The sequence below is a fragment of the Temnothorax longispinosus genome, chromosome 1, assembly GCF_030848805.1.
Source record: "Temnothorax longispinosus isolate EJ_2023e chromosome 1, Tlon_JGU_v1, whole genome shotgun sequence".
Classification (NCBI taxonomy): Eukaryota; Metazoa; Arthropoda; class Insecta; order Hymenoptera; family Formicidae; genus Temnothorax; species Temnothorax longispinosus.
In genome coordinates, this window is record NC_092358.1 from 22129886 (window position 1) to 22156015 (window position 26130).

General features: G+C 39.0%; 1 protein-coding gene across 5 annotated transcripts in view; it reads right to left on the reverse strand.

Moving 5' to 3' along the window:
- The window catches only part of Teh1 (tipE homolog 1), a 49364-nt gene that overhangs the window by 18051 nt on the left and 5183 nt on the right, over nt 1-26130 (reverse strand). For 4 of the 5 annotated variants that reach the window (XM_071786135.1, XM_071786128.1, XM_071786125.1 and 1 more), the window contains exon 3: nt 25100-25433. In XM_071786135.1, the coding sequence (XP_071642236.1) occupies nt 25100-25433 (334 nt within the window). Of the gene's footprint in view, nt 1-23582; nt 23775-24487; nt 24692-25099; nt 25434-26130 lie in introns of all 5 variants that reach the window. The other variant, XM_071786139.1, reaches the window with a different exon arrangement.

Sequence of the window (26130 nt, forward strand, 5' to 3'; positions counted from 1 at the left end):
TGATCAAGAAGAGAGAGAGGTGAAGAAGTGAAGAAGTGAATAAAGTTTCTCCGACAGAGGCAAGCATCGATCAAGACATAAGTATAAATATAATGTAAGTTATATGGGTATATTAGATATCGTTTCTCTTATAGAGAATCTTTCTGTTTTACTCTCTTAATAAAACAGAAGGTATCGGAGGAAATTTTCTCATTAAATTATGGAGAAAGCCGTGTAGCTGTTTTTTTTCGAACAAGAAGCAGCGAGTTTAATAAGCTCTATTAAAACAGTTTAATGTCCGCGGATTGCAAGTTGATGAAATTGCAAAATCCATTTAAGTTATATTGAATTTACGGTATATGCCAAGTGCATATAATTTATCTCGATGTTAACCCTTTAGGATGGAAAACTTCTATTGCGTCAGGTACGGCTTCCTTATTAAGGCACTTCGTTAAATCAGTTGAGATGAGATTCTTAGAAATGCAATTTGTTGTAATGTGTAACGTCGGCGCTTCCTATTTTCTGCTTACCGTAATAAATTTACGTAGCGAAATACCTCTCATCTCTCTAGAAGCGAGGAGAATGGTAAAGAAGCTGTTTCTCTCTTTCTTTTATATTTTAACAATATTTTTTCTTCAGTATATATATTTATGTGTTTTTTTTCTTTTGAATAATAAATGCATTAATTTAGAGCGCGAAGATTAATGAAAGACTTTTAATTTGAAGTTCTGCTCTCAACAGTGTTTTCTACCTTCTCGCTTTAATAATGTAGTTTCAAAAATCTACGAAAGGAACGCGCACAACGTAATGAAACGATTGAAGACAATAAAATACACGGCGTGGAATCCTCGATTGCGCAACGACGAGCTCGCTGTTATAACGAGTGAATAATCGAGTCGTTCCGCCTCGCCGTTTATACTGTGTATATACGCGGAACGATGGAATGATTTCGCAATGTGAAAGATTCTTTCATTTGTTAAAGGAAAAATGCATTTCAGTGACTTCAGATATATGCATTTTAGATGCAGTTAACTCGATTCTCTCTCTCTCTCTCTCTCTCTCTCTCTCTCTCTCTCTCTCTCTTTCTCTCTCTCTTTCGTGCGCGCGCGCGCCATCAGCATACGCGAACCCGACCATGACCAACGAGTGTGACCTTTTCAGAATGTCAATCAATGTTACAAGCCGTTGCGTGACAGCTGAAGAGACGACGGATACGCGCCCTTAGCCACGCGCGCGCGACTCCCGCGGGACGCAAAGTTATGATTACGAGCGTCCGCGATATGTCCGTGGGACATAAATTTTAGGGCCGCGCTTCGGCTGACATGCACGATTGAAGTTCGAAATTTGAGCCGCTGTCGAGATGAAGGCTATGATAATTGGAATGAATAAAATTGCCATCATTTTTAAGTCTTACGCCGAAAATTTGTAAACCGCTGCCGTTTGCAGTCCCTTTACGTCTGCGTGGGCTTTGCGATTATGCGATTAAATACAACTCATATGAATGCGTATATGAATCAGATGTGACGTCAACGAAGCGATATATGCCGACAATATTCGCGCGCGACGGCTTGCGAATGTTATGCAACAATTATGCCATTCGACATTTGTTCTGTTAGAAGTATGTTGATTGCCACGTGACATTTTTTAATCTTGCAATGATGATTAAAAAGAACTTCGCCATTATTATTTTTGTTTTAGAAATAGAAAACAAAATGGATTAACAAATATAATGAAACGCTAAATTACTATACTTATCTATATGAAATTCCTAGATAGAATTACTTTTTAGTATTATTGCAAAATATTCTCGTTGAGTATTCCATTCTTTCTTTACTTGAATATGCTATCATGAAACGTAATAACTCTTTTATGATGACCGTATATATCACTGGCACGTACCTAGCCAAAATGATTAAAATGCTACAACGAAGGGCTGAGGAATGAAAGCGCTCGCTGCGATGTATTGTGATATGCCTTATCCTTTTACGACTTCATTGAATTTTTGCCACAATGTGGCTCGCTACATGAGAATTGTTACATTTTGATTCGCTTTGAGGTTTTCTCTTTTTGGTATATCCTATTACTGCCTCTAGTCTACGGAAACCACTTCAACCCGAATTCCGCGGATTGCCTCTTTTGATTATGTAACGTAAAGAATAGAGGATAGCCAAATCTTGGTTACAAAAGGCTCCATTGTTGAATTGAGGACCGCCGACGTTCGCTCGTGCGCTAACACTCAGGTTGAAGCTTAAGAATATTGCATATTCATGCGGGCTTTCCTCGCACAATAGAATGACACCGTCATCATAAAAAATACCGGACACCTTACAATTAGAATTAAGTTGATGGCTTAGGGGATAAAGCGTTTCCCAATTAGTTTAAAGAGAGTCCTCGACGTTGCCTTAAAAGATTATTTAAACATAAATAATTATAATTGATAAACATAAATAATTTATTATAAAGATGTTTAAATGTAAGTAAAATTAATTAAATAGAAACGTTGTAAATAAATTAATCAAACAAGACCGACTTTTCCTTAATAAAAAATTATTCGAATATCTCTCATTTTTTAAATAATTTCTTAATCTTTGATATTATAAATTTAATAATATTTATAAATTTAATAATATTAAATTTATAATATCAAAGATTAAGAAATTATAAAAAGAATGAGAGATATCCGATTAATTTTTTATTAAGGAAAAGTCGGTTTGAATTTTTTTATAGAAATACGTTGTTATAATCGGATGAGTTTGACTTAAAATATCTCGCGGAGTAAAAATAGCAATGATAAAAAGCAATAAAGCACAGGAAAAGCGTAAAATAATTCTTGCGAAAGATTAAAACTATCCACGGCAATATAGACCTGACGTAAAGGGTTTATAAGAGAAATAACGAAGATTAGCACGTCGAGTTGGCGGAAGAGCTGACCGGGATGACAGGGATGGTAGGAGGCGGGATAGCAAATCGCCGTGGGTGATGAGGGAAAAAAAAAAGAATTCTAAATGCGATATCACCATGACCTACATCGTCCCGCTGAAAAAGAGCGGTGAATACTGAGTATAGTATTGTCAGGCGCAGTAGTTGTAGACCGATGGTATCGGACAACGTCGCTCACGCAGTGGTTACTACTCAATAATGGCCCGACAACGCTTAAGTTAGATTGCGTGCCGATCGCGATTCGGCGAGTAGTGAGCAGGAATTTTTTTAATTATTTACTATTCCGTCACTTTTTCACGTCCAAACTGTTCACGTCACTTGTCGATTCACGTAACGATATCGTTCGCTTGGCGCAGCTCTCCCCATTAGTTTTACTTCGCGGTGTATTATAGTAACAATAATTCAAGCTTGGAGCGCGTAAATAAATGAAGAAAAATAGACGGAAATAAATTAAGAAAAATAGAAAAGCGAAAGAAAACAAAATCAATAAGTAAGACCGAAAACTGAGTACAAATACGATTGTAACGATTTATTTGACGGTGTAATAAATGGAAAAGTAAGCGGATTCCAGAGACTTTTGAATTAAACATTAAAACGGGGAAAATAAGAAAGCCGGATAGACGTGATATCCAACTGCGATAGTCTAAATCGTTCTATGACGTGATGTCATATCAGTAGGAAATCGATAGTGAGTGAAGTACTTGTTACATTTACGAGCGTGCAACAACGGGACTTCGATAAGATCGTCATAAAGTTCATCGCAGGCTTTAGCGCCTTATTAATTCAAACTTTCATTGTAACCAATAAAGTTACAAGTCCCCTGTGAGACCAGAAGTGATTTCTACCGTCATGCTTAAACGTTACGCGTTCAAAGTTTAAAGCAGTACAAATTGAGCGAGACAATTCGATAAACTGGTTATGAATTAATTTCTTGTTCTATTTTTCTCATGTTCCATTCAATTTCTTTTCGATATTTTACGAAGGTTATAATTTCCAAATGAAAATAATCGAGAGACAGAGTGGTAACAGTATAAAATAAATCGATAATAATTATTTGAATATGTATAATTGTTTTACATAAAATATATATCGTATCGTCAGTCGTATAATAACATTTTTGCTTCAAAATTTATTTAAATTTCACCTTTTCTCTTACAACTCTTCAAGTCTCTTAATATAAAATATATTTGAAATTAAATCTCGTGTTCTCAAATTCGTTCTTCCCCAGAACAAAGCTATTCACATTTCAAAATTTTTTTCGCTTTTATTGGACAGTCGCGATAATTGATGTAAAACGAACTTTCAAATACATAGAAGCGTAGATATAAGCGTCGTCCACTTTTCACTTTGGCGTTAAAATTTCTTCGGAAGGTAATGCCGCTTGGCCCGCAGGGCTGCATTTTAGATGCAGTTAACTCGATTCTCTCTCTCTCTCTCTCTCTTTCTCTCTCTCTTTCGTGCGCGCGCGCGCCATCAGCATACGCGAACCCGACCATGACCAACGAGTGTGACCTTTTCAGAATGTCAATGAATGTTACAAGCCGTTGCGTGACAGCTGAAGAGACGACGGATACGCGCCCTTAGCCCACGCGCGCGCGACTCCCGCGGGACGCAAAGTTATGATTACGAGCGTCCGCGATATGCCCGTGGGACATAAATTTTAGGGCCGCGCTTCGGCTGACATGCACGATTGAAGTTCGAAATTTGAGCCGCTGACTGCACGGCGTTTAATAATAAGGACTTCGCCGTCAGCAGGGGACTGACGCGGGTACCTGGAGTTGACAAGGTCGAGGACGACGTTTTGCTCGAAATACGACGACATTATACGTGCTCGCTTTTAGGCAAACTAATTCTTAACCGACGTTACCGGGGAGAATGGGAGTTGAGATAATTGTGCCGTTGGGTGGTACAGTGGTATTACTCAACGGCAAGTCATACATATTACAGAGAGAGAGACCGTATTGTTCAATCATTTACCTTGATCTTTACTAAATAGTGCCGCAATGCAAAGTAACTGAATTTTAATAAGCCCTTTACAAACTTCTCTCTATTTCTTAAAGTAAGATTTAGATATATCGTTTAGATATAGTGTACTTAATTAATCGAGATTAACGTTTTGTTGTACTTCTCTGAGTAAACCGTTTGAAAAATTTTAATCTAAAGAGAAAATATATGACGGATATTAAATGGAAATCTAAGTAAGCACGTTTTTATACACCGCTTCGTTGTTATCGTTACTAATAATCCTCGACCCGCAAGCTCGTACGAACCGCCGCTTTAGGCTATAAATATGGATTCCATTAGATTAAGCGACCGCCTTTTCAGAGCCCTTGCCAAAAATCCAATAGATTAAGATAAGCTGGATACATATAGTTTAGATCGCCATACCCCGCAGTATGGCAGTACAGTTTATAATTATGCCCGATATAATTTAATCGACGAGTTAAATTGCGGTATTCATAGCAGCGTTAAATTGTAATCAATGCAATAACAAATGTTGCAGTTACGGTTTGACGTGCGCATATGATTTAAACCATATATCATTTATTGTAATTTAATAATGCATCATAATTTAGTAATTCATACGTCATTATTTATTACAATTTGACAAACAATCGCGATTGTATCAAACGGGAATGTACTGACGACCTTCGTAAATGTAATCATGGCAATCGAGGCACGCATGTGATAATCAAGGGAGTTCGGTGTAAAGCTTTCAGCCCCGACGTAAATTCGTTAGTGTCACGCTAACCAGAGCACGCACGAACGCGTACACATATACGGTGTTCAGAAACACACGAAATTCGTGAGAACAGGAACGTTAAATCGCGTTATTGTCACCGCATTATTTACCGATAACGGAAGAATGACGCACGTAAAGGAAATTTTTACGAAAGCATGCGGTGATGATCTATAATTACTGTTTTATTGGTGATATTTATCGCATATCTTTATTTCTTTATACTCGCAATCCTTTTATAGAAACTCTTCTTTAATTTCTTATCTTGAATTTTATTGCAAATGCCTTTTTTTATATTAAAGCGCGAGTATATTCCTATATTATATCCTTTAAATTTTGACTCGACGGTTTCATACTCGTTTATTTTATATGCAAAACCATTTTTTTTACAAGCGGTAAAATACCGTGTATATACTTGGATTAAGTTTGATCACATAAATCGGCAGGAGGGCTCGAGATTTATTACGCATAATCAGAGCTAAAAATAATCCTAACGGCGTCGTGTGCCTTACTCATGTCTCGTTTCGATCCATCTTCGCACGTGACACCGTCCGCCGGTGTCAACTCCGTACTCAAAGAATTATGAGACGGGGACTCGGGATCGCGTTGCAATATAGCCCGGCCTGTTTTATTCCGCGTGCGTGGGACGTCGCTGACAGCGATTTTTAAGATGTGCTCCCTATTTTTTTACACGGACCACTCGTAAATATTCAACGGACCCGCAAGTACGTATACCGCTGCCTACGCAAAAGCTTTATACCGCCTACCATAATGCGACCTTTTCTTACTACATGCAAAATTACGCTAATGCAATATCATAAAAGGCGCTCCCGGGCACTTTCTTCCTTTTCGTTGAGAAGGTAAAATTACGAGGAAAGCCAACGCCAGAAATTCAATATACTTAACTTTTAAACCCACGAAAGGATACATACCAACCAGTGCCAACAGTTATCTTCTTTTTTTTATAGTGCTATTTTGAAGACATATTTAGAGTTTCAAAATCAAGACTGAGACGACAAGTCACTTCGCCGCGTCTTTCGTGGAAATAGTAAGGGCGCAGTTCAAATGATAAAAATGCGACGTGTCTCATGTACAAATAGAGGGACAATGGGCACATTTCTACGTTTCAATTGTCAACTCAACCATGATATCGCATATAGTAACGCGACATTCGTTCAAGTGAATGCCGAAGTGGCTTTTTGACACATCTGGATGCAGAAGAGCGATAACAAATGTACGAAGGAACCGAGAATTCTTTGCGCGCATTCTCCGAAATCACGTACAAAGTCGTCGTATCTATTCACCACCGTTCGAAGGCGTGGCTTCAAATTTTCAAAGGAAGTAATCTCGAGTGAACCTGAACAGAATTTTGATGTTTGTCCGTTGTCGAGAACAGACGGTGAGTTTTTTGGGCTAAAAACAATCATTTGTGCAAACTTTTAGCGTATAACTGAACAAAAAGATATTGTCGTTATTACAGAATCTACCGTACAATCTTAAAAAATGTTACTTAATTTTAAGAAATTGATAATAAGTGGTTCTGTAAAAAATTTATTTTACGAGAACAAAATGGCATTAGTGTTATGATTATATTTTCTTCCTCTCTTTTTTTTTAAGATTAGTTTTTTAGTTTTTTTGAAATACCGCTATATATATATATATATATATATATATATATATATATATTTAACATATATATCGATTATTATCAAGTCTGTTAAATAATTGCAGTATTTTGTACGTATCAAAAATTGAACTTTAGAAATTGATTCTATAAAAATTATGCATTTGTTGTTCTCTATTATTAGAACACAAGCTGAGAAAGGACTGAATTATTTGCGGAGCTCTCTTGTGACCAACGGGGACGGAAAGTTTAAGCTTCATTAGTCTCCGAATAGATTCGTCGCTGTCGCAGCATAAATAGGATCGACTTCAAATCCGTTCAGGAAAGGTTCCCGAAGCTTAACGTAATGTGCTGGAAAGATTGCGCGCGGTCAATGCCAGCCTTGTCGTATATATATATGTTGGAAAATGGCTGGACATGGTGGAAGCGACACGGCGGTCGATGATGCCGTGTGCTTATATCCTGAAAAAAAGTTAGAGGTGAAAGTTCCTCTCTCCCTCTCTCTCTTTCTCGATATATTAATACTCTTTGGAGAAAAACTGGGGCAATCCCTGGCACCACCGGATATTTCTTTGACAGATTTTGTCCGCGGAGATTTCACAAAATTGATAACAGACCCTCCGAAATGTCTTTCAGCGGCAGATTCAATTTAGATTTATATGTTGCCCGCGGTACATATGTACAGTCACATGTTATTATGCTTCTTCTCTACTTTTAAAAGTTTACGGGATTACCTATTTTATTCTAAGCACGTATGTCTCTGTAAGCTCACTTCTTTCAAAATTTATTTTTATACTTTATTTTTATATACTAATTAAGTATTAGAACTTAGAACGTTACTGTATTTTGCCGAATGTAACGATCGTGTGGAAAGTAGGATAACCTCGGGGAAAGCTGTCGATTATTAATTGTTTTTCGCGAACGCGAGATAAAAAATTAATCGTTCATTGAAAAATTCATCGTGAATTAATCGATTGCATCAGCTGCCAGGTTATCAGTTTAACACGCGATTAAAACATTGCGGGCGACGTTGCGCTAATCGGTGAGATATTTTGCATAAAGCGCCGTATCGACGGCGCTCTAGAATAAATTTTATAAAGCAACATGAAATTATGCAAATATAAAACTTCGCTCGTGCGATAACTTAAATTTTGCCGAGAGCGATTTTTGAAAAGACGTCAAATAATATTACAAGCACCAGTTAACAGAATGCGAATGAAAATTAGTAAAGCTAGAAGGTATAGGAATGAAAAGATCTTTTAATAATATTTTATTAATTATTTTAATTATGTTTTAAAATTTTAATAGCATTCTTTAGAGATAAAGTGAATGTGCACATTTATGTAAAATTGCGCTCGTGTAATTATCATTTTCAATTCATAAATGTAGTTTCTGTCGCGTACGCAAAAAGAGTGCGCGGCACATTCTATAGTCTCATATTTTCGCGAACACGTTCGCAGTAAAAAAAAAGGGCCTACGTGGCGTAACGTTGACATTTTAATGTCGAGTGTAAACTTTAAGATTTGCACGTTAATTAACTTTAGCGCATCGCCACGAGCCTTTTCGCAGCGGCCGCCGAGCTAATCACATTTCCAATTATTCGTGGTGGAAAAATTGTGTGCAGTTCCGTTCTTCAGGTACTCGTAACCGAATCGCCACGCTTTGTTCTGGACGGATGTTGGCCGTTACGAAATTCAGGTTAACCGCTGATATAGAACAACACCGCCGAAGCATTCACGTGCAGAATCCCGCGAATCCCTGACCTATATCCCTTAAAACATCGTATCGCCATTACGTGAGCCGCCTCTCGCTCGCGTTCTTCACACACGAACATCACATGTATAAATATATATATATATATATATATATATATATATATGATATATTTAGATATATGTTGATATGAATTTTTTTCATGTTTGGTGTGGGGAGCTCGCCCCCGAAGTTTGTCTCCTTATTTTAGTTACACCCTGTGTGTGTGTGTGCATATGTATATATATATGTGTGTGTGTGTATATACACAGGGTGTAACTAAAATAAGGAGACAAACTTCGGGGGCGAGCTCCCCACACCAAATATGAAAAAAGTTCATATCAACATATATCCGCAAACCCACATATACACACACACACACACACACACCCACACACACACATATATATATATATACACACGTACATGGGATCACATATATGTGATCACGTAATGTCGTTTTACGGCGTCCTCCTCGAGATAGGGAGTGACCGTGGAAATCACAGCAAGTGCTCTTATTCGTAAAGGGAGCCTGTTTCCTTTACGGATAAGCCACTTCCGCGACGGAAGCCCGTTTCTCTCGACAGCGTTGGAACCCGATAAAATTTCGGTCCGGGAAACTTGCCCGTGCCATCCAGCATGCGAAAAAGGTCGCAAAGAAACGTAAGCTTATTTTACGAGTTATTGTTTAAACGGACATTAAGAGATTCCTATCGGGAAAGTACACTCGAGGTAGGAGAAAATATTCCGCGCGTGCTCTGTATAAATATAATTGACTTCCTTACATTTTCTGATAACATCATTTTCTTAGAAAACTACTATTTCGCGAATGCTATGACGGGTTTAAACGCGGTGTACAACGTGAGTTATAACAGAACTTAAGAGGTGCGCTTTTATCATCATCAAATAATATAGAATAATAAATGTTATAAAAATATTTTTGTAAGACGGCGCGACACTTTTCCCGCAATGTCAGGTTCGAAGCTATAACTTGTTTAATTTAAATGCAGACTTTTGAATTACAATCAATATGACAAACACATTAATACATTATTTTCTTTGAGATATTTTTTAACATATTTGTTTTTTATTTGACAGTGTTTTTCAACCGTTTCAGCAGCTCCTTTGTAATAGCTTCTTCAAGGCTTCTTCAAAGATTACCATGTGAAATTAGAAGCGAACTTGTTGTTACACCGATTTAACGAGATTTCCTTGAAACGAACTCTCTCGGAAAGCTCGCGACAAAATTTTCCGCGAGAATTCCGCCACAATTCTACTGAGAATCGCACGTACCCTATATGTGGACTCATGTTCGAGAATGACAGCGAGAATATATGCACATCATGGCGGCTATATCGTGATTACGTAATGGAATAGAAGTTTTCCAAGTAAGTTCTAAGTCGCTTAGTTTCAGACTCAGTTTAGTTTACCACGAATGCAGAAGTGGTTACAAGACGAGCCTGTGCGGGAGAAACTTTGGATCCGATTATAGAGTTTTGAAGCCCGATTTCCGCGTATCGGTTGTATCCCGCGCATTAGGAGGGCAGTCCTGCGCAAGTTAATTACTTATTACGTATCCTCAGATATGAGCACCGATGCGTAACAACGTGTGTACGATATACGTTGACTTAATGCGAGAGTGGGTATACAAAGGTCGCCACTCTCGGGTTTATATCCATGTCATCCTCAAAGGGGCGATTTACAGCGTGTGTAGCTTTATAGCATATTTATGAAATAATTGGATCTGCATATCCAATCGTTCTGCTGTTGACCCATCTCTCTTGTGGAATAAAACAATCCGGAGCAATCGCGTACATTAATAATATAGAATTGCACTTGGGATAAAATTTGCAGCTGTTTTTTCAATTTTTAACCGTCTTAATAGTTTGTGCTAATTGTCTCGGAAAAGTTTAACTTGTTGCAATAAAAGTTTAATTAGCTGAAGCTCTGTAATCTTCCGTGTTAAATAATAAAATGTCCGTTGGAGCTCGTTCCATAAAATAGCTGAATGTGGATTAAGTGCAGAATTACAAACAAAAATGTAAAGGTCTCGCTATATGAGATGTCTAATACGGAAAAAGCGGGATACAAGAAGTATCTTTTATAATTCTCTGTTAAATAGCATAAACTGCAGTTCTAAAGTACGATTTGTTTCGACAAGATTCAATCTTCATTTTAATGAAATTGTATCGTTAGATTTAAATTTATTTTTGTATTAAAAAAAAACATATTGCGATCCCCATTTTATAAATGAGCAAAGCACTCTATATTGACCCGACTTAAGAGCGAAAAAAACTGAAGGCAATTATATATTTTCGTAAAAGTGGCTCATGAGCGATCTCGGAAATACAGCAAGAAGTTGGCGATCAAATGAAGTTGATTCCGAGTTGGAATGCGTCCAGGAACTTTTAGCTAATAACAATCGATGGCGGGAGAGACGACGTTCGGTTGCTGATTCAAGTTTATCTCGCCGACGAGATCAATCTCCATCCTCGGAGCACACTCGACCTCCGTTAAATTCTCGCCTTTTGTCAGACGTCACCGCTGCGCGACGTGAAACAGTTGTTATCTCACGTTCGACGAGACAGAATAATCGTTGGATATTCTGGCGGGTAGGACCGTGAGAATCTTACAACTCCCATTACAACTGGTGGAACATAAGTTGAAGAGCGAAGAAGGTCTTTCTTGAAATTTCACGCGGAATTAATTAAAGTCGAACGCGATACCACGGACGTGTTATTACGCGGACGTATGGAAGTTCCCTCGGCGAACTTTATCGATTTCGTCATAACTTTATTTACCTTATCAAAGACTCGTTCAGCTTTCATTGCCATGGCGATACATCACTGTGCGGAAATCGATTCGCATGCTCGCGCGCGGCGATACACCGCCAATGCTATATGTGCGGTAAATTTTAAAGTGTACTAGCTCGGATTCGATGGAAATAATTAATCGGAAAACTCGCGATAGGGAGAATTAATTATAATTTAAAGCCGAGCGTTTTCGACGCTTTCGACGCTTTGTACGTCTATATTCTATAATCTATATGATGGAAATTTAATATCACTTTTATAAAAGCATCGTGTAAAAATTAATTACCGCGCCGCGCAATATCGCGCGCGCGCACAAGCGTTCTGTATAATTAAATTAGGAGAAAAATTACGGAACGTTATTAATTTGTAATAACGCAACCCGCCTTAATTCGACGAATTGGAATACTTAATGAAAGTCTATACCAGCTGGCTGCTAATGGAAACGCTATGGCGAGTAATTTTCCCTCACAGACGAGGGCTGTTTCGATCGTATTATTTGCGATTCGCGTATATCGAACAGCTTATGGTTGCTTAGCTTCCGCGATGGGACTATGCACGGCGTGCTGTATTGCGGCGCGCGACGCTCGCCGCGTTGTAGCTTATTGCGTCACAAACGTAAGCTCCAAGCTCTTGAATTAACCAACAACCGGAAAAATCGAAGGTGCGTACACGGTCCTATGTCAATGGAAAGAAACAGTTGGAAAGTATTTCCGGAAGGCGACCTCCGCGTGAGTGAATCACGCTTCTGATCGAAGTTTACGCGGGTATAAATACACGTGTGCAAGCTTATACGAACGAGACCGCTAACTTTTACTTGCGCAAACGTTTTTCCGGGTTGCGGCTGGCGAACAACAAGCCGAACTACGACTCGTAAGCGTAGTCGAGTCGTTTTCCGCAAAGAGTTCGTCCAAATGAAAGAGAAAATATGCGAGTACAATTATACTTTTTATTCTGCGAACGAAATTAAAGAGAGATAAATGTGATAATTAAATCGATTAATTTTTTTTTTTTTATCGATTATTGAGCACTTATAATACCGAACGTATCGATGTCGGGGGATTACAATAATGCGAATTGTAGGGTCACTAAATTAATTCGCAATGACCTGCGATGGACGTTAATAAACGAGCCTTTAGATCCGGGCCAAATCAGCGTGCTGTCAGTGTCGCTGTATTCAAACCTGGTCGGTGTGGTATTCGGAAGATGATATGAACTCGAGTTTCAGTCAGTCGCTTTTAAGCACTAATTTGCCGCGGATGTCAGCCCGAACCGCCGGAATACTTGCCTCGCATATAATTTCGCCGTTACGAAGATGAGAGAGACGGTGCACACGATAATATATCGGGGAATTTAATATAAACGTGTGCGTGTGCAATTCGACAGAGTGGTATGTGAGCTTCGAGAAGCAACGCAATTCGTGAAATGACACCAGCGTATATCAGGTATCAAGTTATATAAAACAGGGCACGCGGAAGAGCAATTAAAATAAAATCAAATCAAATATAGATTTATACGCTTTATAATATTCTAAATAAATATACGTACTTGTTTATTTATTAAAATAAAATGTTAAAGTGAATTAATATTTATGTAAGAAACAAATTAATATCGCTTTTGACGCAATAACAATTTTATTGTTACGTAATACTTTCAATAAAATTTTGCACGGCAAATTGCGATTATGCAACATCGATGTAATGTCGCTTGCAGATTTCCAACAATTATTCTCAATTATCTGCGTTTGTCGAGTGAAACGTTTCGAGCAAAAAACGACATGATGTTCCACACCGGCGAGTGCGGCGTACCGTCGGAAACGCGATCAAAAATTAATAGCGCGAGGCGCATAGTGCCAACGACGGCGAAATCATTGATGATCCGATGGAAACTAGTTTCCAGTTTAGCCTGAGGCAGTCGCAAGAATTTCCCGAAGTTCCGAACTGTTCTTCATTCTCTTTGAACGTATATATCTATTCCAGATCAGAGAAATTTCAATAATTAAGGACAATCAAATTAGCATATTAAACGCAGTAAAGTTGTATCTCCTTCTACATCTAAAGTTGCATAAATTAATTCGTAATGATGTTCATATACGGTTTAGGAAGAAGAAATCGGAAGAAGAAAAATCTTGAGACGTTGAAATGTGTGCTTTAAGAAAAATAGAAAACTTTTATACGATGGTGTTATATAGCACGTAATTACATCACCGAAACGTATATGAAATTGAACCTTTGAAAGATGGATGAGATATTTGATTCAAATGTAATTTTTCTCGACAAAATTCTCTCGCTACGTTATCATTTAAAAAAAATTTTTTATCCATATAGACGCTCGTACTTCTGTCACAGTCATATATTTTTAGAGACATCGAAATATCTGAACTAAAATGCATCTATATGATTCTTTCAGTATTTTCACGAGAAAAAGATCACAGGATACCTTTTCCGAAAATTGATAGTGAGTACTCGGAGATCCGCTATCAAATATTTCCAGTTTCTCCACTTCTCCTCATAATTTAATATCATAATCCGTTTCGCCGCGCCCGAAGGATAAATTGGCAGCGAGGACAAAACTGGAATAGCGTATTCTAAAGCGCTTTCGGTTTTTTTTTTTTATCAAATAAAAGGCTCGCTCTTCTTTAAATCCCGCGGCGTCAAATCGACGTAAAGCCGTCCCATCTGGCACACACAACTCGTACTGTTCCAGCCGTAAAAACAAACCAAGAAATTTAATTTCACCGCGGCTTAAGCGGCGCGGCACGGCGGTTCGCTTGGAAAACGTTGGTGAATTTTACCTCGATTTTACTATATGACCGCAGCATCGGTTTGCGCCGCGGGCGGGGTCGGGAGCGGAGAAATAATATCAGAATTTTATTTTAATTAACCGAATTTAGGTATTTATCATGGGATATTAAATTCTCCTCGTTAGCCGCGGTAATTGGACCCTCATTTTCTTCATGTCGCGAAAGCGGAATCTTTATATTAAAGTGCTGGCACGCCGCGCTGCCCACGTTTTTTGTTGCGCGCCCAAGGGAGAGCTTTTCCGAGAAGCACAACAAGTCGCTTGTGTCCAGTAGTCTGGATGCCACCGCGAATTCCCCAGCAGCAACTTGTAGCTGTCAGGCAAGTATATTTCTGACGCTCGACTACGGACGGGAGAAAAAAAGCAGCCACGACAATGATGCCCATTACAAAAACTGTTTTTTGCTGTGAAAATGTGGAAATGTGAAACGTCTTCGCGGGAAAAACAGATTTTGAGAAATTTTGCAAAAGACTGAATAAATATTCGCTACTTCGCGTGCAAATGTTATTTGCAAAAATAGTTCTCCCTGTTATGTAACAGACTTTTTATTTTCACAGGCGCGAAAAATATATGCAAAAAGTGAATCTTTCTTCAATATTTATTTTACATTCTATCGTTATAGTCTTCACAGATCGCGCTCATAGAGAATAAAACAAACAACTGACTGATAATTCCTCGCTGGGTAGGTATATAACGAAAATAAAGGTGATAAGACGGCAAAACAGTGAGTATCGGCCAATACCGAGAACGAATAGAGCGGAGTGCATTTCCGACGCCCACGCCAGCCGTCCTTCGAGCCGAAGAATGGCGACGAAAGAAATGCCGCAAGAAACTTACGATCTCTCTTTTTATTACACTACCACCACAATGTCCTTGCCGAGCTGCATTCTTCTCGACCGACCACCTTGCATCGGTCACGGATTTTTCTCGCCCCGTTTTGCAAGCCCTCGCAGTGTTTAGTCGCTTTTTTTTCCCCCGTTGTCCTTCCCCCAGCGAAACGCAGCGGATCGATATAATACTCCTAAGTGACCTGTTACGACACGTATTACACACATGCAGTATGCACACCTATATTCGCCTGAAGCAATCGCGATATTAAGCGTTAGGATAAATTTACTTGTTGTGGAAATATTGGCAGATTTGCAAAAGGTGAAATAAATAAATAATAAATAAATAAGATAAACAGCATAAAATAAATTAATTAAACGTTACACCCACTAACAATACAGGAAAGAGAAAGAAAAGAAGAATGCGATTGCATTCTATAAATTTATATTATCTATCCTGTAGTATACAATCTCTCAAGCGATGAATGATGCCCCGTACGTTCTCTCGCTGATCCATATCGGCATTTCCAGACACATAATTTCGAAGATCTAACAGAAATTCGCTTGCACACTGCAAGCCGAGCTTAGTGGTTCTCTGAAACGATTTCGTTGGAATTGCTTCATTCGATTTCCAGGGAGACCGACCCTCCATCTTAACTCGCATACTTCATTCAAGTACATACTTGCACCCAACTTCTTACTCGAGAAAATCTAATTTATCACTTACGTACCGCAAAATTTAAAATACAAGTTGTAACAAGCCATATTTCCGTAATTGCACATTGAATTATTTTTATTACTGAAAGATAACTTTAAAACAAAGTTGATACAGGTCTTGCCGCAAGATGATTAATTCTGAAAAGTGAACAAAGTAGATAAATATAAAAAAATTAACGAGAGAGGCGTTCTTAAAAAATTTTGGCAACAATCTACCTTGTTTACTTTCCTTCTAAGCTATTTAAATTTAATTTAAATAATCTGGAATTATTCTTTTGAATTAAAAAATGGAACACCGTACTATATTGACCGTTTCTCTCAGTATTAGAGTATCCTTTTATGTTTAGTTTACGTATAATACGTTATTAAAATTCAACGCGCATTTTTTAGTCATACACATATTTCATATGTAATTCGTCATCGTACACGTGACAAAATTATTATTTCACTCAGGATGCATGACAGAAATTAGAATATGAATCCAACGATGAACGCACGGAGAAAATAAATTACCAAATCAAAATAGTTTGTTGACAGTGTTGGCGAAAGAGGAGGAAAATACTGACTTATTCTGGTGAATGCATGAATTCCATATTTGAAATACTTTTCGCCGTATCTCGTGACTGCCCTTCACTGGGAACTGGCAGCAAGACGACAAGGGACACGATCGATGAGCGGTGTTTCGCCATCTGTTTCCCCGGACCGCTTGGGAACTCGATTCAACGCTCTACACTTCGTGCATAACTTACCCGAGGGGACGTGATAAACGTTATTAGGATCGTTTTTACGACCGGCCAATGGGCAAAGATTTACCGACTCGCGCGCAAGCTCGATATACCTACATCTAACGTGCCTGAATAAATACTGAAGGCGTCGATCATCGTGTTCTGTCTGCAGAAAATGCGGATCGACCAATTTAGGATCGTTTTGCCGCGGCTCGACAAAGTTGACGACTGGCATAAATTTGAATATTATCACAGCTATACGCGAACCCTGCTGTAATAATGTTACAATTTATAGAAACACGAGGGTGCTCTGAAATGTGGTCTCGACGGTACTCGAACGCGAAGGCTCAACGGCCCTCTAAAATTCCGTTTTCGGATTTTCGAACACGTTTCAAACGTTATTTACCTATACATATACGCCTCACTCTGCGGTGGCATTTGTATAAAATGTAGGACAAAAGTTACCAATGCAGGCGAAAGGAATGTAACGGAATTGAAGCAACACAACTCGATTGAAATCAAAGCTCTTTAGAGTACGTGGGTATATAGCTCTTCATAGAAACGTTGTCAATTGGTGGTGATTAACGTCAACACCGATGAATAACCGCAGTTTAAGTGAAGATAGCGGTATATTCGCAGAATATACGCCGTCAATGATTATTATATATGTCACGTATGGTTTCGTTGCGTAGTTACATCGCTATCGATTTTAAGTTGCGTTGCCAGAAAAATTCGCGCTATCGATTGCACTGTTGTCCCCGTATACGCCCTGTCGTCGAACATAGTTCACACATTTTTAATTGATTTTGATCTCGGGCGTTTCACATGGCTGTCATAAATAATCGAGGCGCGGATAATGAAAGGCAAATTCTTTGCGTGGAAAGTCAATCTTGCTCACCGAAATCATATACGTGAAATGCACTACAAAGAGACGCGCCATGACCTGCATTCCACTCTTTATATTGTTTCCAGCGACTTTTCCTCATCACGCGGCAGACGGTAGCAAGCTTTCAGTGGGATATCGCGAAGCGTAAACAACAACAACGTTGACACCGTTTCGAATAATTTTGAAGGGGGAGGAAATCGGCGCCAGAAGTTCAATGGATAATTTTTCAGAACCGCTAAGTTATGAATTTCCAAAATTTTTTAAAGAGATATTACCGAGGAGGGTCTGCGACCTCAACTTTACCTCTTAACTTCAACCCTTTGGTCACAATATATATTATATATAATGCGCAATATTTCCATATAGAACTTTTCACAATTTTGTTCAAATAATAACTCCGTTCGGAGATAAATGTAGCGATAAAAATGCGATTAGTCTTCATTTTAATTACCAAAACTCGTGAAAGGGAATCATTATCGCGATGGCCATAAAAATATTTTCAACTTTGCTTTTCAGTGTCGAAGACATTAATCTTACTTCCAGTCCCTCTGTTAGAGTCGACTCTTTTAATCTTAATTAAGGGCAAAATCTCATAAAAGCCTTTGATAATATTTCTCGCCGATTCCGCTCGCGTTGAGATGCCGTGGAGATTCGAGTTTACTTTTAAAAGGGCTGGAGTGGCGCTACACGGCCGGAACGTACGTCAAAAGCAATTAAACTACAATCGTGCCTAATGACGAGCTAGATAACCACTTCCACACCGATCGTACCGAGCAGTGGCGCCTGCCACTACGTGGTAGATGTGTGCGATATCGTGTAAGATCGTGTGGCGTATGTGCGTATGAGCATGTAAAAGGACGTATTGGTATGTGTGTGTAACGCGCGACCTCGGCGCGTCGCGAACTGATTTAGTTTAATCGAAACCGTAATTCTCCGCGAGGTGGGAATAAACGCGTCGAACACGAGCGCAAGATTGAATAAATAGTCAATAATCGCAGGGATCCCGAATAGGTCGTCCGTTGTAATAGCGGCGGATAGTGTAAAGGATTGTTGCCGCCGCGGTAATCGAATAATTTCTCAAGAAGTTCTGCCCTCCGTCCCTCTTCTGAAAAGTCACTTGCGCGTAACTTGGTTGATGAACAAAATATTAGTACAGATAACAATGTGGAGGAAAGTGCTATGGAAACACATAATGTTCCGTCACGTTGATCTTCATAACGTTAAATAAAACAGTTAGAAAATTAAGGTCTATTAAATTTTATGTCGCATTGCGATGATGTAAACGCGAATTATATATACGCATCAAGATACTTATATTTTCTTCTTATATAATTCAAAAATTTTTCTCACATATTACTGTGACATCATAAATTTCTGCTTCATCTAAGAATTTTGTTTTTTTTTTCTTTCAATTCCCGAGAGAAATTTTATTTTAATCATTTTGATTACATTTGTCCTGCAATTAAAACGTATCGAATGAGAGTACTATTTAATTCTTAGTCAACCCCGAGCTTATTTCAAAGCGCGGTAACGCTAAATTTCGGAGAATTTGAACGGCATCTCGGAAATGCCGGTTTTCCCACGATTAATATGCCTTTTAGTTTCCGTTATCCTTCTCCATCTGGTTAAACCCGTTGCACGTTAATCCCTGCGGAGTTAATCTTCCTTCGATGTATCGCCGCTACCGCAAGCGCCTCCACATTGGAGGTGGAGTTGGAGGCAGTTATATACGCGCTGTGCAACACGAAGCAATTAAGCACCGGTATTGCAACTGTATTTTGCGTGCGCTCCGGTAAAGTCAGGCGCCCTTAAGCTCCGTCTGATCGTACACGGGCTGTAAAATCGTGCGTAACTGCATGTGCGGTTCCGTCGCGTGTGTGAGTTACGCGTATACGCGTTTATAACCGATCGCGGTAACCGATTGCCCGAAGAGTTATGCAACGTACAGTAATTATTGCGACAATGTATGGCAACGAAATGTCAGTTATGAGAAAAATAAATAAATAAAGCTTTCACAAGTTGCGTCGAAATAAAAGAGTAATCGTGATATATCACGAGAAATCAGCGTAATGCGATTTGCAAAGAACGCTTTGTGTCTCATGATGGTTGCACAAGATAAAAATGCATTTTCTCTCTCTTCGCGGTTTAAATTGTAATTTGATTAAATCGTTCGTGGTCGACTTTATAAAAGAAAGATTACGTTCCCCCTCTGCGTTCCCGCACGCGGTAAAAAACACCTTTCGATACCATCATCGATTATGAGTCATCCGTTAGACACGCCAACGTTCTTGATAACGTATATATGCGATGCGAAGTAATGACGTGCACACGAGGATTGCAAACAATCGTATCAGCGTTTCAAATTAAGTAAATAAATATTTAATGGGATTGTAAAGCTAGCGGCACGTGCTTCTCGCGGAATGCAGGACAAATGCAAATTGCAGGCAACTGCGTCGTTGCGTGTGTATGCGCGAGACAGTGAACGATCTACCTCATTTATTTATCCCTCTCTCGATCACTGCCGATTTTTTTTTTGTACGACAGTTTTTCGCCCCGTCGCGTCGCTGGCGATTCGCGAAATAAAGCAGCCGTAACTTCATGCGTCCGAAGCGTAACGGAGCGGCATTGCTCAAACGTCAAATTAACCACCGCGCGCCACGGTGGAAGCCATGCAGTTTGCGCATAATTGGAAATTCCAATGTTTACTCTTCCCATATCCTGAATGTTTGCCCCTACAGGATAATCGGAATAAAAATAAAACTGTAATTTTCTACACTAATTGCTTTTCACGTAGATGTCAGTCTAATTCTAAGTATCACGGAATAAGGGAAATGTAAAACAACGTGCTTTAATACTTTCACTTTGTTAAATGTATTATTACACTTTACGTGTAAAATGTACGTCAAAATATTATCACATCGTATAAAGAGCTTAGCGATATATGCAGAATATAAATTGGAATACATAAAAGTAATCGGTTTCTATTTTATTTTCTAACTTTCTTAGAAATTCTTATTCACTGAAATACTGCCATTTATTTCTCATTATTACATCACAGACCATTCCAATTGAACAATCTGTCCGTGCGTATATCTAAAAATATAAGAAGTAACAATTTTTTAAATAGCAATTCCACAATATCTTTAATTACAATCTTTCAAGAAGGCATTCAACGAATGGAAATTACTTATAAATTAACCCAGCAAAAGTATATCCTTTTGTAAGTTTCTGGCCAGTCTCCAAGGTATGAAAGGAGAACCAGCCATGAACGTCATCGAGCAACGAAAGATTACACAAATTATGGTAACTTAACTTTTACGCGGGCATTCTTCTCGACTAACTGTCCTCCGGTATGTTCAAAGAGGTTACCTCCGATGTGCCAGTTTAAAATCTCATTCATTCTCTCGCGCTAATAGCCACACGGACACTTCAGCAACGCCGTAAAACCGAGTTCCCGAGATATTCTCTCATTCACGTGTTGACACGTAGCTACGGCTCTTTCGGAGCACTGTTTCAATTAAAAGTTCGAGAGGATTTTTTTTTTATCCCTTTCATCCGCTTATGTATAATACCATCCCGGATGGTCGCAAAGTTAACGAGTATACGCCCAAGTATTCTACTCCTTCCCCGTTCCTTCCGAGAGAGCCCGATTCTCTCTGATTCTCAGAAAAACAAATGTCAAATATACTTCTTATTATTTCGCAAGACGTACTTTGCGCGACATAGATTCGAGAAAGCTATCTCTTCCTTTCCTCTCTCTCTTTCTCTCTCTTTCTTTCTTTCTTTGCGGAAGCGATTCCTTTTCACGGGAAATGGAGGTGTTCCTTTATCGCGATTACAAGTCCATTTAACTCGAATAATTTATACACCGTAAAACTCTCGAGCGAAAAGTTTGCCGTAATCGTTAGCATGATGATATCACACGAACGTAGTACACCGGAGTGAATTTTTCCGCGTTCAAGAAGAATTTCTCGTATTTCATAGCACGGCCGGGGCTTATCCGTCTGTCCCGTGGAAATTCTGAGGAAGAAGGATATACGGTAACGGAATTTGCCGTACTTCATCTTTACCCTTCTTTGATACGAAACACGATCTCCAGCAACAGTGACACGACAGCGGTATCGTGTATCGCGTCTTTTCTCTGCCGCACACACGACAAATTTCGAGGGATATCGTTGCACGGAGATCAAGCAGCGTGACATGCAAAATCGTCGATTTAATAGGTCGCTTCGAATTGTCCTATAAAAATCCCGGTAGAGAATTCAGGAATACCACACGCCTTCACTGTTTCTCACAATATTTTATTTCATACTCTTTTCTTTTTCTATATATCTTTATATAATCCTTATATAAATTTCATAACGATCTTATCTTTTACTTGTACTACTTAGAAACGAGAATCGACGGCGACAATTTCACTGAAAGTCATGAAAATGCAAAAGTATGAACTGCGGGAAGTGATATACATTCCAGTTTCATTCGGATAGAACGCGATTAACCGAGATAATTCCCCCGGAACCCAGAGAGTCCGGGCAAACATAATTACATTATTACGGATTACAGCGATTTGTGCGGACACAACTCCCGTGGCCTGGGCGAGATAAAAGCGGAAAAACCCTGGCAACAAAAATACCGTTTGTAGTGAAAACGCACGCGATACGTTCAGTAGGAAACAACTTTGCGAAGAAAGATGAAAAAGAAGAGATATAAAAAGAGGGGGAGCGAAGAGAGAAAGAGAAAGAGAGAAGGAGAGAGAGAAGAAAAAGAGTGAAAGGCAACACGGCCAGGGTCGCTGGTTAATCCAAATCTGATGTATGACAGTCGGGGCTGCCATTTGCTAGCTGTCATCCTCGCCCCCGATCCTCCGTCTTCTAATACCATCGTCGTGGAAATGACAAACGGTCGAAAGTAGAAAGATAACAAGGTAGCTTTCGGAGAGGGAATGAGCCCTCGAGGCTCCGCGTTACGTTGAATCGCGATGCTTAAAACAGCAGAAATTACTTCTGACTTCAATCGCACATCTATTTCTCGCATTTGCCCCCGTCGCTCGGACGTGGATTAATATCTCACCCTCGGTAGTGCCGTAGCGCAAAACTCGATAAGTCCATTTCCATCAGCGATTCTTCGACGTGTGCGACGAGAATATTATAGAGATGAGAGTATATTATAGAAATAACAATACATATATAATTCTTTTTGTTCTCGCTGCCTCTGCGGGCTGTTATTACATTAGCTTCTTGACACGTGATTTCTTGGTTCAACAATCTGGTCCCTTTTATTTCTCTTAATACAGCGTTGATCTGTGTGAGGGGGGGAAATCTCATGCGGTAGCGGAAATTCAGCGGTTGAGCGAAATAGTGATCGACAGACACACAGCAAGTCAATATTTGTAAGTCATATTTCAAGCAATATGATACTTAACAACTCTGGCGTGACTACCAACTTTGGGTATTTTTATTTCAAGTGGTTTTGTCGGGATATTCCGTTCAAGTACTTTAGGCAGTCTTGTTGATGATTTAGAAAAATTGCTGTAATACATTAACAGGATTTTACACGAGGCACTTTCATAGATATCTTACCGAGAAAAATGTGATTTGTTTCGCTCAACGACTGAATTAAGTAGAAAAATTAAAGGGGAGAGGAAAAAAAGAACATTCGGAAAAGTGATAGATCACGCGAGTTATACGCGAGGTACGCGCTTGCTCTATATGCTTGTTCACGCAACGTATCAACGTTCGTGAGAGAGAACTCGATTATTCCGAGTGCACGGAATTACTTACGGCATCCGATCGATAATTAGAGATCTCTTTTTACATGTTCATTGCGTTGCACGGAGAGCGCAGTCACGGCTTTCGGCAGCGCACTCCGTATCGTTAATGAGATGAATGCGCCTTTTGGAGCTAATTAGTGGAGATTACGAGAGAGAGATGATGAATCGATATCCGATTTCCGTTTCTGCGATTCGCTCTTTTCTGTAATAATATGATAAATGTGTATTTCTATTCCTAAGGCAGCGCCTCCGTGTTCCGTCGTGTATTCAAAAAGCACTAGTATTTGCGGCAAAGCGTTTTGCATGTAAATCATAGCGAGTCAGAGGAAACGTTGGTCTGTATCACTTTGCAGCGAATATTAATGAATTAGCATGCAGTAACAAGCTTTCTCGGAAAAACTTAGCAACCAACACAAGCCAATATAAATATTTAATTTAAACGACGATATTGCGAAAGCGGAGGAGCGTCAAAGCGGATTTAATAATTCACTCGATAAATGATTCTTCTTATTGTTTAAATAAATCATCGATAGTTTTCTATTTTTATTTTGCTCTCGCGCTCCAAGACTACGACAGTCAAGTATTAATTTTCATAAAAGGAGAAAAGACTCTTCTGTATATTAGCTGAAAATCTGATTTGGAAAATTGTAAATGATTCTAATTAGAACAGTGGACAAAGAAAATGATTACGATTACATTTTCGTAAAATTCTTGGCAATATAAATTTTGAATAATATATATAACGTGAATAAAAAAATAAATTATTTGCCAATTTTTTAATATAAAAATAGAATGAAGAAACGCTAAGAAGATTGTTTAGTTTGATAACACGATCATGTAAATGAATATTTATGCACAACGGAACACGAAGATTGATAACACCAATCAATCCTTGAAAAATGATCTTTGAGATACCTTCTAAGGCAGTATTTGCAGCCGAAAGAGTTTAGCATCGTTTCACGACGACGGTAAGTACGATGGTAGTAACATCATTGTTAAGTCGTCATTGTCTTACGTATGGTTTAGAAAGTTTATTTGCCTCGTCAAATACACCTTCTAAATCGGACGACTTCTGGCACGCTTCTAACCCGTTATCGATTTTTTATACTCATGCAGCAGCTGTAATATTACAATAATTGCTATATTAACACCAATTTACCAGCTTCGTGTGTGACTTGTCATTATCGTGAGAGTATTATTAACTCGATTGATATCAGCGCCCGGATTTCCGACGCGTACGTACGTTATCGCGTTTCAACAATTCTTTAAACAAAGCACTTTTATACCGTGTGTGACAACTCTACTCTACTCTACTCTATTCTAGATACGTTACATTCAAACTAACAAAGGCAAAACTTTAACTCATTCCGCACAAAACGTGTGTGTATCATGGACATATGGTTACTAGGGCTAATGAACAATCCGTATACGTCCGTCAGAAAAAAAAAATTGTCTAGGTATATACGAACGAACGTGTGTGTGTGTGTGTGGGTATCACTGGCTTTGTACTTTGGCGAAACTAATTACCTGAGGTCGTTGCCCCTGGATCTTCTCATGCCGCGCGGCGGGTGTCGCGGTGGCGGCGTGCACCTGCAGTCACAGTGCATCACACACAGCACGACGCTGGTCGCGAGAGTCACTACGAAAGGCGCCGCGAAGAAGTGCATGATGATGGCGACCTGTGCCTCGCGATTATAGTTTGCCATCACTATGCTACCATTCACCCGGCTATAATGGCAGGGAAACTTCGCGCCTTCGTAACCCAACTCGCGGGTGAAGTTCTTGCAATCGACTGCCGGCGGATATCCGCAGCCCTTGATGTTCACCAACAGCACCGCCTCGACATCCCCCGGCGTGGACACTGCTCGACAAAGACATGTTTTACAGCGGAGATTAACATCGGGGAGGGTGGTGGATTTGGAATTTTTATGCTCGCCGAGAGCACGCATGCAATCCGCAACGTTGATCTACTAAATCGGAATGTATTCCAATTTCTCTTCGATTTCCCAGGCGATACATTCTATTTTATAGTCAAATAGCGATATAGAGAAAGAGGTGGTTTTGAATTTTACAGATTCCGTCCGTTACGAATTGTACCTCGCGTTCAACAATGTTGTTTCTAATATTTGAAATCATATTACGATTAATTTTTTCGGATTTTCTATTGTACTTCGTGCTTTCCTGCCTATTTCTCTACGGCATTTCTTTAACCTTTTTTTTTTGCCAATCTGATTTAACGTCCAATTTATTTTAACTTCGACTATTATTCTCAATTGTATAGCCGCACAGAAAAAAACAAGTGTCGAATCAACACTGATATACTTGTGTATACGCAACAACATATATAATTATCTTATAAGATTTTCAACTTTTTCTTCTTGATTGAACTATAGAAAACTTCGTTTAACTATACAAATGGCTTCATTCAAGTAAATTTTCTTCGTTTAACGCAATATAATCTCGTTTTAAAATTATATATTGTTGCGTGTGTATATATAATGAGTATAATACCAGTGTTGATTTGATACTTCTTTTTCTTTCTGTGCATGTGGAAGATA